General features: G+C 46.4%; 1 protein-coding gene across 2 annotated transcripts; it reads right to left on the bottom strand.

The window, feature by feature from the left end:
* Positions 1–378: 378 nt before the first annotated feature.
* nat8l (N-acetyltransferase 8-like) lies at positions 379–14,317 on the bottom strand. Of its 2 annotated transcripts, XM_031851263.1 has the most exons (3): positions 13,750–14,308; positions 12,400–12,564; positions 379–2,376 (listed from the first exon to the last, which is right to left on the bottom strand). In XM_031851263.1, exons 1-3 carry the CDS (start codon positions 14,051–14,053, stop codon positions 2,009–2,011), a joined length of 837 nt encoding a protein of 278 aa, XP_031707123.1. In that variant the 5' UTR covers positions 14,054–14,308; the 3' UTR covers positions 379–2,008. The 2 variants fall into 2 exon arrangements, with proteins under 2 accessions (XP_031707123.1, XP_031707124.1); XM_031851264.1 differs by lacking the exon at positions 12,400–12,564 and having other exon boundaries at positions 13,750–14,317.
* Positions 14,318–14,413: the final 96 nt, after the last annotated feature.

Genomic DNA, 14,413 nt, shown 5'->3' with positions numbered 1-14,413 from the left:
GGGGGGGGGGGCGGGCTGGGGGAAAGGGGAAAGGTCAGTGGAGGGTTCAGATGGAAGCTGTGGGGTCGAGCCCAGGGTTGCAGACAGATTCATGAATGGGGAAGTCGGGAGAGTTTGTGGGGGGGGAGGGTGGCAAGACAAGGAGGGTCATTGCTAACTTCATGACGATTACACTTTGTATTAAATTTTTTTCTTTGTTTTTTTTAATCTTATGTGATTTTTTTTGTTATATTTCGCTTTATAATTTACTTTTTACAAATGGTACGATGACATAACTTAGGCTCAGAGTGGTGGATGGCTGAATCTACTGCTGGTTGTACGGTCACAGGATGGAGATGGAGAGAGATGGAGTGTGGGTTTGCTACAGGAGTTTTCGGCTGTATACACAATATAAATACATGGGGAAGGGGGGGAATACTAATGCCAATATATTGGTTATTATTTGCTGTTTGTGCTCAGTTATGTTCTGCAGGTCTGCAAGTATTGCTAGTAGTCATGTTTTACCCAAGTTGTTCCCCAAATAACCTGGATTACGTACGTGGAGTGTAGTCTGCAGCTATTTTGTAATTGTTGTCGTTTTGACAGTAGAATTTGCATATTACAATGTGGTAACATGTGTAAAATTACTAATTACCAGTCAACTACTAAACTCAAAATGTTAGACTGTATATTTCTTCAATCCGTAAACAATTTATAAGTACACATAGAAAGTTACTTAGATAATACTTGACTCATAGCAAGAAACGGTGCGTGTCTGTCCACGCAAAATATAATTCATCACACACGGTTGAGGCATATGGTCTGTAATGTCTGACCATGGCCTCATCACACACATCACATACTCTCAACAATCACACACACACGCACAAGCTCGGACATGCAGCTGTATTGTATCATGGGATCTGTCAGCGAGAAAGCTCCACCCTCCTGTCAACCTCAACCAATCAGAGACCCTCTCCACAGCTCCAGTGAGAAAAGCAGTGATTAAAAAAAAGAAAAGAAACAATAGAAAGGAAGGAGAGATCCAATCGAATCACCGGTGAGGAGAGAGTGAAGAGGAGGGGATGTGAGGAAGATGCACTGCGCTGATCCGTGTCCGTCTAGGTACCAGGAATACACAGCGCGTATTCCTGTGGCCATCCTGTCCTCCTCCTCTCTCACTACGGGGGTCAGTAACACACTCTGTGCTTCAATATGGCGTCTTTGAGAGACGGGCTAAAAGCCGAATGACTCGGTTTGTGTGTGCGTGACCACGCTCTGTCCACAAATGCACACACAAAATGTCACATTGAAGAGCTTTTGTAAAAGAAAGTGTGTACCACAAGCTTACCACCCCACCACCACTTTTTCTTTTTGTGTGTTTTGCTCTCCAGGAAGCCGTAATTGCCCCTCCCAACCCCATCCATCGCTCCGTCCCGTCCTCCCAATGGCACAGAATGCAAATGTCTCAGTGCACTCCGCAGCGCCACGCACGTCTGCTGCTGGGGATGTTGAATGTGGGGAGGGAAGGGAGTGCTGGAGGTAATGGGGGAGGGGTAAAGAGGGCATTGTGGAGTAGTAATGAAGGGGAGTATTGATCAGTCACATGATCTTTAAACCGAAAAGGGGCAGGGAGGGTCCCCAGTTGGGGTGCCAGTCAGATGTCTTCTGTGAAAGACTTGTTTTTCCTCCCATAATTAAAAGGGAGGGGTAGAGGTACAAAAAAATAGCTTAATAAAATAGAGGGAAAGAAACAAACTCTTATTTAAAATGTGAAAGTATAATACAAAAACAACAGCAACAAAAGCCTAGTAGTGATGAAAACGTTAGTGACTTTAAAGATGAAGTAGTAGAAGTGTTAAGTAGTACTCAAAGGTATCTCTAATGACATGAAATAAATAAAAGCCGTCAGAGGAGAGGATGCAGTCGGGGCGCTCGGGTGAAGGAGGGTCGTTCTCTCTCTCTCTCTCTCTCTGTCCCTCTCTTTCTCCATCTCTCTCCATCTCTCTCTCCCTCTCCCTGTAAACTCTCACTCCTCACGGAGCTGCAGGCGGTAGCGGCTGTAGCGGATCTGGAAGAAGAGCCTCTCCAGCGGCGAGCGGCTCATCCCGGGGAGCCTGTAGTCCTCGCTCTGGCCCGTTAGGCGGAAGCCCAGCGACTCGTACAGCTTGTGGGCGGCCAACTTGACGGCCGTCGTGCCGAGGACCACGGCGGCGTAGTTGTTGCGCACGGCGAACTCCAGAACGCGCCGGCCCAGTGCCTTCGCGATGCCCTTGCCGCGGTATCGAGAGTCCACCGACATGCGCTGCAGCTCCACCGTGTTGTCGTCCTCGTGGCCCTGAGCCGCCACGATCCCCACCACGCGTCCGTCCAACACCGCCACCCAGAAACAGGAGCCTGGCAGAAACAAGACACAATACCTTTGATTAAATTAGGGTTAGTTTACATCACTTAAAGGCATAGTGCAAATATGAAGCTTAGCTTAGCACAAAGACTGGAAACATAGCCTGAATCTGCCCTATGGCAACACAATCGGGCAATCAACTTTTTCAGCTTTCCAATGACGCAGTGAAGCAATCTGTTGCTCGTGGTGTGAACGTAGCATTAGAGGTGCTTTTAGATGGATTCCCCCAGGCTTTATGCTAAGCTAACCGGACCTGCTGTTGGCGGTAGTTACATTTCTACCATAAAGTAAAAGGCCAGAAAGTGAATCGGCATATTTCCCAAAATGTCAGACTATTCCTTTAACTTCTGAAGGTAAAGTTTGTTGAGTAGTTTCAGCACTACACTGGTTCAGTCTTGTTGAGATGAATGAACTATATGTAGAGGTGTTAAAGGTTACACTGATTATCTATAGTGAAACATTTGTTACTTGCTGGAGAGAAATTCATGCTCTTACATAACGGGGTCACACTCGGGTTATTCAACAAAATATGCATCATGATGGATGAAACGACAACAGTGGCTGAATGACCAGAAACTCAAAATGAACGTCTTGTGTTTCCATTAGCAGCATGTTGCATCGTGTCATAACGGCGAGAGGGGAGAGAGTAGAAGAAGAGATGCAGGGAGTAGATGAATGAGGAGGACATAGACCAGTGTCTGACTGGTGCTTAATGGCATCAGACACTCGCTGCTGATTAAGACACGACAGAGCGTCACTTAGGGCTCATGGAGTAGTGGAGCAGAGGTGTTGTTGGATTAGAAAAATAACTTTTGTCATTTATACAGCAGCTCGTAGGGACTTGTTGTGTCCCAGAGTTGATGTATCAGACACTGGTCACACACACACACACACACACAGACAAAGGTTAGACCAATGCAGATAAAAATGTCAGCAGACAATGCTCCTCCATCAGAGTACCGCTAAGAGCTCCAATATCAGCCCGTTTTTAGTATCGATCTATAGTTGTGCTGCAGGTTCTAAGCTCTTCATGACACAGTGATTATGCTTGTGAATTATTTTTGCTTTTGAGTGGCGTTTTCAGCAGTTACGGTGTGTAAGTCTAGATTTCTCTTATTTACTTAAAGCGCGTGTATTCCTTTTGTCAAACACATTTGAATTCTTTAATTCACAGTCCGTTGTGCTGGAAGAATCACTCGTTCACCGGGTGTCAAAAACCTGACCCGCATGTTTCTTCTGAAACCTGTTCTTTGAATCTTAATCAGGCAGTTTATAAAAGGAACATAATGCTTAGGTGCATGCGCTTCCTTCATTTCCTGTACCGATCGTAATCTTTCAAGGAAAATGACCCTCTCAACTGTTTTTTTTAATTATGTAACCATGCTCAAACCGCCTCTCCATCAATGTCAGCAGTATTTATGGCATGTGTTGGCAGTGGTTACATGGTTTTGTACTAAAATGCCATCTGTTTGTTACAGATAAATCTCCCTGACTGGCAGCGACTGACCTGCGAACAGTAAAAACACAAACCTGTCTGTCCATGAGCTCTCAATCCTAAATCTCTCTCCCTGTCCTCCTTCCTCTCTCTTTCCTTGCCTCCTCTCTCCTCTATCTCTGCTGAATCTCCCACTCGTACACACCCACGACGTGAAGAACACACACACACCCTCACAGGGGCGGTGACGTCGACACGATGCCTCTGCTGGAGTCCCGTGTGTTCGGAGGGATCTGATGCCCCTGCAGGTCCGCGTTAAGCTCACGCCTGGAGGCTTCTGTTGCTGAATCAAACAACTGTTCATGTAGGCTGCCGCGTCAACAGGAGAACCCCGAGTGCTGCCCACCCTCATAGCTAGATGCGGGGGGGGGATTGCATCACCAGGAGACTGTCTGCCAACCGCTGTTCACTAATCCCATCGGGGAGCTGAGATTTTGAATTATGTGGGGAAGATTCAGAGCTCCTTGGAAGTGTTAAACATCCTGAATAATCAACACGTAAGAGCATCGAGTTTACTAACATTACATGATAAAACCCCTTCAGTTAGCCGTCTCTCGCTGCTCTTTGGGGGCTGCTCTCTGACAGTGTGAAGTTGATTATGTGGAGCTTTGATGGATGATTGTTTAAGAGATTCTCTGTACGACTCAGATTTAAGTGGTGTAACGCGGCCCTCGCTAATACGAAGGAATAATGTTTTATTATAGGCAGATGCTAAAGCTACAGTGTCAACTCCTGTAGCACTCTGCCGGCATTATTATGGTTCTGTGTGTGTGTGTGTGTTGGACTCGGAGGGGGGGGAATACGTTTCCATAAAGCCCTCCTGACCATCTGTCTGAACTGAGCCTGTGCCAGGAACTAGGACAGCAGAGGAAAGCACGCACACCAACCACCCCTCCGCCTGTCAGACTGTGTGTTACTGAACGCTGTGTGTCTCAGAAAACACTCTGACCACACGGGACAATGAGGTGCAGGGAGATATTACATCTCCCCTTGACCCTCTGACTTTTCCTGTGAAAGCTAAGCAGTAAGTTTATTGACCTCTAAGCAGTGGAGAAATGGAAGGAACTAAAGGGAGAGAAAGTTAGGAGGAGGAGGCTCCACGAGACAGTTTATATGAGATTAAGAGGTTCTTGACTCTCATCAAGTCTACAGATCTGAAACGGTAAGGTTTGATCCAAAAAGGCTGACTTGGAAAATTGTTCTCACTCACTCTCACTCCTTCCTTTTTTCGGGCAAGGCCCTTAACTCCGAACCGTCTCAGTGAAGCTGTGTGCGATACTCTGGAATATGGAATGGATTAATTAAAGCTTTTTAGCCACGCTAGCGGCACTGCTCTGGGGATGGAAATGTCATTCAGACCGATTATAAGCTGGATTTCATTCCTGTTGTCCAGAGGATGAATCTAAATGTCTTCAGTGATCCCCGGATTTCTTTTCCTCTAGTGACACCAGCGGGTTGACATTGTGAAAAGTCTCATCAGCGATTGTATTGGATTGCCACGATACACAAACTAAAAGATATTATTACTTTCCATACAGATTCATCCTCAGTTCTGAATTTCAACTTTTATGATCAAAAACCTGCAAACCCAACGTGATTCCCATCAGCCTCAGCTGTACTTTGAGTTTAGTGTTTATCAGCGACTATTAAACTAAGACGGTGACCCTGGTAAACATGATATTTGCTCAATATCTACATTTTTATGTCACTTTGAGTAAGTTAGCATGCTGGTGTTAGCCGTTAGCTCAAAGCGCCGCTGTGCTACGTCCTCACAGATAACAGAGTGGGAAGATGAGGCTGTATTGTGCCTTTTTTATCTTTTTCGGGGGGAAAAGGAGAGTTGCCAAGTGAAGAGAATATTAAGATAAAAGTGTAAGAAAAAGAAAAAACTTTGACAAACTTTGACTTTTATATCTTTCTTCATACTATCTACCTCTATCTCATTCCTAGTACTATTCCTACAAGTCATGAGGGAGACACCGCTTCGTCCTTAGAGAGAGCGAATGAATACAACACTGTTTCCTAAAACATGTCCCTGTTGTGCTTCTCGAGCAAGTCAGCGACCCTCCTGTTGCTCCAGCGCAGCAGCTCCTCGCTAAAGAGTAGAGCTTTAATATACTAACGTATACACAATGCGCCGCTCATGTTCTGGTGTGTGTTACTGAGGCTGGGAAAGAGCCATGAATGAGCTTACTCAGTCAGAGAAAGAGGGACAGTGAAGAAGAAGAAGAAGTCATTCATCTGTTCTGAGTGAGCAGAGGGAGGAGAGGGATCTGTGTTAACAGTAATAGCGATGAGCCTCCTGAAAGGATCCATTATTGCTGCTTGGCCATACTAACACGAGGGGGGGGGGGGACAGAAAATCTAGCATTATTACAGAGGGGGGAGGGGACCTGAAGGATACAGATGATCTCAAGACGAGAAATACATCAAAGCGGAGAGAGAAGAGCAGCTCTGATTATTCTTAATGCGACGGATCTCATTTCTACTTCCCAGGGATGTTAATATGTCTTCCCTAAATCGCACCCGTGCTCACAAACAGGAGCGCACACACACACACACAGGAATAGTTTTTATGGTGTCTAATAAGATTATTCTCTATTCCTTCAGATGAAACCTAGAGGGATAATTCATTCGATAAGCGTTCAGTCTAGACGCCGCCTCACTGGGCCGTCTGTGGGTTTAAGCCCCGACAAAAGCTCATAACTGGCTTCAATCTATCCTCTTGTGTTTTGCGTCTCTTGGGTGTGTGTTTTTAATAATTCAGTCAATTTAGGGTCATTTTATATGTCGTCGTTGCGGGGCGCATGAAGTGCCCCGGTGATTTGTTTCAGTTGTGGCTCTGAGTCAAAAGCTGTTGCATCACTGCATGAATAATCTGACCCTGCCAGGCGTTACATGGCGACTAGGCATTGGTGCTAGTGTTGATATTTCCACCTAGTACACATGTGGTGCAACATCAGACGAGTAAAGCTTGATTTTCTATCCCAGAGATCACTTTTGACCACATATTTGGGTCTTGATTCACTAAATAGAAGTAAGGAGTAAAAAAAAACGGATCTACTACAAGAGAAAAGCATCAATCCAGATCTTTTTTCGGCCTTGGTCCTATGCATCACATGGACCGTGCCTTGTTCCCTCCCATACAAACACACACACGGACACACCCCTCCTCCTCAGGTCAGAATGCATGCTGGGAGTATGGATTAGCCCGTCATGCGTAACCCGCGCATCAGCGGTTTTCTTCCTCCGTCACGGACGAATGAGGGTGAGAGGAGGGAGGTGACCGTCACCGTGCAGACGTGCACGCAGACAAGTAGCAGAATGAATAATTCATGTGTATCAAAGCGTTTACAGTAGAAGAAGCCTTTACCAGCAACTTGACCTTCAAGCTGAAGCATCGATGCATTGGCCTGTGTGCCGTCACACTTAACTTGTACAGCGTGTGCACGGTGCGCTGTTATGCTTCCATTAGCTGGGAGGAACTCATCTGACCCTTTACTGGTTTTACTGCCTTCCTGCCCATCAACGCATCCACGCACGTTCGCTTGTTTTGTATGCAAGCATGTCCACACTTTACACACATGCTACACTTTACTGTGTGCATGCCATTGTTCACATGGCTGCTACCCCCCCTCTCCCCCCCCCTCCCCCCCCCCCCCCCCCCCCCTTTCAGGCCATCAATCAGGCTGGGCCTCAACACCAACATGCAAAATGTGACTCTAACCTATTACGTCCAGATTCCCTGTGTAAATCAAGACCGAGCAGGTTTTCGCTTGAACTGCAGGAATCGTGTCTAATCCATAGAGGACACACACAAGTAATCCGGCTCGCTGATTGGTCCGTCACGGTAGTGAGAAAATGCACAATGCCGCAATTAATGACGCTGCCCGTTGACGCGTCATCTGCTCTTTCTGACGGGTGTCTTTGTTACGTTATTGATTTAAGCAGAACGAGAAAACAAAGGCGGAGGGATGTGACACTGCGATGCATTATTAATGATCGGCTCCACTTCGTCCAAAACGCTGAATAGACGAGAGAGGCAAACGTGTTCGTGTTCTGGCAGCGGACCGCTAAAGTGATGGACTGGTGAGTTCTCCAGTTCCTCAGCATGTACAGACTGGGAACAGCCGACTCAACCAGTGACGTAAAAGACAACACGGATAGTTTCCTCCCGTTTCCAGTCTTGATGCTAAGCTAAAGCTAACTGACTGCAAACACAACAGATGTGTCGAGCTTCTCATCTCCAACTCTACGCCAGAAAAAGAATAAGCATATTTCCCAAATGTCAAACGATCCTCTAATTGATTATTATCAAAGCTGATAAAGGGTTTTCTGATGGAGTCTAATTGACTGATAGTTTCAGCCCTTAATTGTAGTTTTCTGTGAATGAAATAGTTTGTGTGTGTACAATAATATCTGTGTTAATTTAACCTTTGTGACTACAGCGTAAAACATTAGTAGTGTGATTGTTTGCTGCCACTGATGAATGAACGAATGAAACCCAGTTGGCCACTGCAGCACCCTCAGCGTAGATGAGAAATGGAGAGGAAGAGGAGTAACAGGAGGACGAGGAGCAGCGATACAGGTGGGAGAGAGAAAGAAAGGGCTGTGGCTCAAACAGGAGGGAGGGAGGGATAGGAAAGGAAAGAAGGATGCCTTATTAATATGAGGTGTTGAGGAGTCAGGAAATCCCTTTGTGTGTGTGCTAACCTGCAAACTGTTTGTCTCTTTCTTTATCACACACACACACGAAAATATATATATATATATATATACTGTATATGCCCTCGTTTTCTATCTGACACTCATCCTCCCTCCCTCCACACATTTCAATCTCTCTCTCTGTCTCTCTCTCTCTCCCCTCATTCTCTCTCTCTCTCTGTCTGCCTCTCTCTGTCGTTCTAAAATAAGCACAGCAGGTACCGGTGGAGGAAGCTGCTCGCTCCCCTGGAACAGAGCGAGCGCAAACTCATTCCACCCACACACACACACCCACACACACACACCATGAGACTGGCCGGCAGGTTTGATAATGTCGCCTGCGTTGATGAGACCCTGCAGTGGTCGCGGCGCCTCATTAAACAGACAGTATTACTGAGTGGGTATCAAATCCGGGGAGGATTTGTCTCAGAGTCTGGTGTCGCCCTCATTAAATTACATTCACTTTTTAGGCACTAAGCTGCTTCAGAGTGACCTATGGTGACTGAGCAAGTGAAGAGTGTGAGGGAGGGAGGTGTGAACATGAGGGGAGACCTCCTCCTTAGCTGTTTTTAAATGCCTCAGGCCCTTATGGGCTTAAGTGATTGAGGGTTTTGGTAATGGTGGCTGTTACCCCGACATTCACTTCCTATGGGAGGAGCGAGCGGAGCCCTGTGAACACGGTTTGATGCAATGAGCGCTGACATGAACCAGGCCTCGTGACACAATGAGAAAGCCGCTGGTGCAGATGAACACGAGCGTAAAAGGTGCCGTAAGCGATCGCGTTCACAAAGCTGGAGTTTGTTTCTGTTGCCTGGAAAGTGTCTGAACCAGAGGCAGACTTCAATATTTCAGCTTCTTAGTGAGAGAACAACGTGAGCTTCTGTAGCCCCACACGTCTACAAAGTCAGCTCGCCCGTCCGCCCCGAGCTTCTTCAGATTAAAAACCCTAAATCATGTTTTATCAGGACCGCTGACTCCAATCCTCCAGATGGGAGTCGAGCTTGGCACAAAGCCAAAGACCAGCATCTGATTTGGCTTTGTTTACCACAGTTCGCACAGGCTGATCAGCCGAAATTGTGACATTTAGTGTAATAAAATGAGATCTTCATGTTTGTCTGATAACATATCTATATGGATAAATAAATGTGTACATGTGTGGTCAGAGGCTCACAGATAAAATACGTCTTTTTGCTTTAGTTTCCTAAATAAGAAAACAGCCCTTCAGTTGAAAAGTATTTAATCTGTATTTACGGTTTCTTTCAGCCAATGCGCTGTAGTTGTTGGAGGACATATCGACTGCCTGACTGAGTCATCGTTGGTTCATCTCCACCAAGGAAGGACAGCGAAAAGATGGATGGAAAGGAGGAGGAGTCAGAGTGTACAAAGAGGTTCGTGCCAGCAGATGTGTTTTAATTGCATCAGTTTGAATTCGTCGAACACTTATTGGACTGTTGAATTTGAATACTGGACTTTTAGCAGTTAGTAGTTTGAAACTGAGCTTTGAAAGTTAAATTCAATATGAATCAATTAAATCATTGCAGCGCCTGTTTTTGTTAAAGACACAAGCTTTATCTTTTCTTCAACAGCCATGTACATTTATACTTCCAGCCATTGTTTGTTCAGTTTGCCTTACAGCCTCTCTGCCTACACGCGCACACACACACACACACACACTTTATAATGTGGCAAATGAAAGGGGTGACAGCTGGTTGTAAGTGGCAGCAGAGTGAGTGATCACAACACACACACACACACACAGAGGAGGAGATAAGAGTATTGATCGGTGCAGTCGTTCCATGTGTGCAAGGATACGTGGCTCCAGTCAGCTCAGTTGGACCTCTTCTGTTACCAAAGCAGTCTGTGGTCAGTGTCCACTTATTAAACTAACGCTTATTCAATTCACATTTTGTTTAACCGTCAAACGTGTAAAGAGCGGCTACACAAGCATCCTCTTTCCCTCCCTGTCTATAAATCTCTCTTCTTCTCTGCATTTAAAGTAGCGTTTCTCCTTCCAGTTGATTAACTGCAGGGTTGCAGCTGTGCAATATTTATATTCTGTAATATTATTGATCATCCACCACACCAAGACATCTCGGTTATTAAACACTGATTAAAAAACAATGCCCCACACACATTCACACCCTACACAAAGTCCTTATTTTGCTTCCTCGCAGAAACTTTTTCATACACAAACTCCCAGATGTTCCCTGTCATACCCTCACACACACACACACCTTTAAATAGACGGTCCGTGCTAGCTGATTAGCTAACTTAGCTACTTGTTGTAATGGAAGCTTGTTTACAAAGCCGATACCCAGAGTAGCCTTTTATATCTGATGCTAGACGGTACGATATGAGACTGATTGTCATACCCATGCTCAGCTGTTTCCTATGAATCAGCCTTTTCTCTTTTTCTACTGCTAGCAAGCTAAAAGATGACAGGAGGATTTCCTGCTTCATTTTAAAGACCCCTTAGTTGTGTTTTCCTCTGACAAGCTTAAAGGCTCTGAAAGCTTTGGTTTCAAATACGTTTTTCTCTCTACTTTAAATATATATGATTACAAAGTGTGTGTGACCTGCCATCACAGCGTCGATGCACAAGCGTGTAGCGCCCACCCTCCGGTTCCCCCTCAGGTAAACACTGTCAGCACTTTTGACGTAGTTTGCAACGTTTACATTTGAGAAAAGCGCGGAGGAAAAACAGCAATCTCAAATGAAAAAATAACCAAAACGGTTCTATTTTTGGGTAGAAAACCGTGTGTTCATGTGGGACCCCCCACCTCATGAAATACGAAGCTGATGGAGGAAATGTTTCAGGGCCTCGCACTCCTACGTGTACACAGTGCACTCATCACACACCACGATAAATGACGGTGACGTGAGCGATGCCTCTCCATCGGGACGGCAGGCCGGTGCCCAGGTGTCGGTCCCCCGGGGGCCCATTCAGTTTGCACGGATATAATCATTAGCATTGTCCAGGAGCGGTGGTGCCTGACCCCCTCTAAACCATCTCGGCCATGCAGCAATAATGGGAATGCTAAATTGCAATTGTGTAGGCCAGTGGACTACCAGGCCAGAGGGCACAATGTCAGAGAAAGAGAGAGAGCGAGAGAGACAATGGGGGGAGGAATTGAGTGGCTTAAATAACACCTGCTTTTTATATTGGCCACGTGGTTTAGGTTAACAGGGGATACATGTGTCCAAGAAGCTACGGGGCAGTGCGTCGTGTGGTTTTATGGTCGGAAGTCGCTCACGCCCATAACTCGCCTCCTGGAGAGAACGAATAGTTTGAGATGACACCAGAGGTGGATTGATTTTTTTTTCCAATTAGAAGCTTCAGTGGAGGAAATGAGCCTTGCCGACACCAAGTGTACTGCAGAAAGTGTATCAGCAGTTTCCTCTGTGCGATCAATAGCCCTGCGATGCAACCCCTCCTCCTCCTCCTCCTCCCTGCCCGTGACCAAGTGGAGCTCAGAGAGGATGCAAGTGGGGGAAGAAGAGGAGAAAGAGGCGGGGTGGAGGAGAAGGAAAGCAGAGAGAGGACCTGCATATTTGATGAGTTGCCTCTGGTTTGCCTGCTCCAGACTCAGCTACTTTTACTGTTTCAAGTAGCTGTAAGTCACATAGTTATTCGGGTGTTTTGTTGTCTTTTATCTTTTGAGCTGCAGCAAAGTTACGAGCGCTAACTTTGTTTTTACAGTGATTCCCTTTTAAAGTAAACACCGGTGGTGGAGCGTTGCCGACCGACAAACCAGACAGTTTATCTCTTTAGTCACACTACAGGGGAGAACAGCGACGCGTCTCTCCCTCGTCTTACCTGTGGGTGTCATGTAATAAGCCTCTATGTCAGCCATGTCCGTGTGCAGGGCACAGTCCAGATAGCTGTGGATAACTGTCCTGCTGTAGTAGAAGCGCGCGCCCATGAGAATGAGGGGCGCACAACAGGTCAGCGTGACGGATTTGGTCACGAAAAAGCACATTACTATGGAGAAATGGAAGAAAAATAAACGAAACCTGTCAGAAAAGAGAATCACATGTTTGATTTTGGCGGAATTTGACACCCACACAGACACAGAAATGAAAAAGAGGCAATATGACATTTGTAATGCATCAATAAGTGAAACAAAATCTGTGACAAACAAACTGTGAAGTAAGGCACATTAGTATAGCTGCAGGAACACAACATGTAGGAACTTTCACCAGAGAGTACACGTTAGAATAGAATTCATCAAAGCGTTAAGTGACATTAGTGTCATTAGGGGGATGTAACGCTGGGGGGCGCACAGTGGAACACACACGCACAAGCAGGCTGGATGCTGCATAGCGTGTTGTTGCGTGTGCATGCAATAACACAGTAGGCTCGTTAGTTTACTCCAGCGCGTGAGAAACATCAGCCTGAAATGTAGAAGATGGAGACTCAATGGAGACTTAAGACTCATTGAATATCATTTGTTGGGGGGGGGTTACAGGCATGACTGTCGTGTTTTGGGTCTTGCGGCCTAATTAACGCCAAATTAACCCAGTAAGCCGCTGTTTTTAACGGCCAAAAGATCTCGAGCTTGTTAGATTTTCAACGTGCGGTAACGGCAACCGGTCACGATTACACGGTGGCTTTAATAATCTGCGCCGGACAACGTCAACAAAAGCCAAACGATATCAGTGCATGACTGGTGCAGAGGCGGAGGGGTTGCGCGGAGGGGAGTGCTTTTTGGGTACGTGCGCGCAGTGGGCCAATCCTCACATTCATTCACTCGTTCATTCACGGCACACCGGCATGTCATCACATCATCAGCGCGGGGCCGCCGGTTATACACGTGCACCATGCGAGCTGGCCATGCCTTTTGTTGCAAGATGAGCAACATGCCGGTGTGCGCCGTCAGATTGTTCAAAGTCACGGATTTCAACTTAATTTATGCGTCGCCTACAGGGCCGGATGGTGCAGAGACACGTTGAATTTTATTTTGGTGGCTCAAATAAATCACATTAGAATGCAAACCATCAAATGAATGCGCAACAGAGACTCCTATAACAACTCGTAGATACATAATTCATGTTCGGGCTTATGTTGACGTTTTCTTCAGGGTTGGAAAAGTGGGTGTGAAAGCTATAACATGGGAATAAATAAGCCGGTGTAGGATGCGCGATGCAAGAAGATGAGGGCACTTACCTGTCAGAAGAGCATATAAAAACTGGGTCTTGGGCTGCTGCCTGATCGCCCTAAACGCCGAATTGGGTATCCTCTCCATTATACCCTCGTAAAAGATGCGCCGCACCTCCTCCTGATCCCCGCAATCGAACTCGCGGATAAAAACCGCGTCTTTCCTCACATCCTTCGCCTCGGCTGCGTTCATAGCCGCGCTGGACGGAGGAGAGCTCCACATCATCGACTCTTTTTTGGTCCCAGGTATAGCATCGTGTTCGTCCGCAACAATTTTAGTCTCGCAAACCATTTTGGGAGACGAAAAATGCATGCAAACTGGCCGCAAAAACCACTACAGTTCGGGGAAGAAGAAACAATAAAAGTGGGGGAGAGTGTGGGAGTGAAAATGGATGATGCGTGAGATTGTCTTAAAAAACAGAGAAACGATGAAAGGGGGGGGTTAAGACGAAAGGGGGATGTTCTGCCGCAACCCTGAGCGTTTCTGACGACCAAGACTTGCCGGCGTGATTCAAGCCGTATTTATAAGCAGGCAGGGTTGGGTGGATTCAGGTTCAGGGGTTGGGGTGGTCCTCTCACTCCACAGATTGGTGGACGCGGTGCGCCGTTAAATGCTGATGGAGGAGGGAGAGACGGACACCGCCGCCCTCTCTCTCTCTCTCTCTCTCTCTCT

The sequence above is a fragment of the Anarrhichthys ocellatus genome, unplaced genomic scaffold (genome assembly GCF_004355925.1).
Source record: "Anarrhichthys ocellatus isolate YVR2014 unplaced genomic scaffold, GSC_Weel_1.0 scaffold11, whole genome shotgun sequence".
Classification (NCBI taxonomy): domain Eukaryota; kingdom Metazoa; phylum Chordata; class Actinopteri; order Perciformes; family Anarhichadidae; genus Anarrhichthys; species Anarrhichthys ocellatus.
This window is presented reverse-complemented; position numbering and strand designations above follow the sequence as displayed.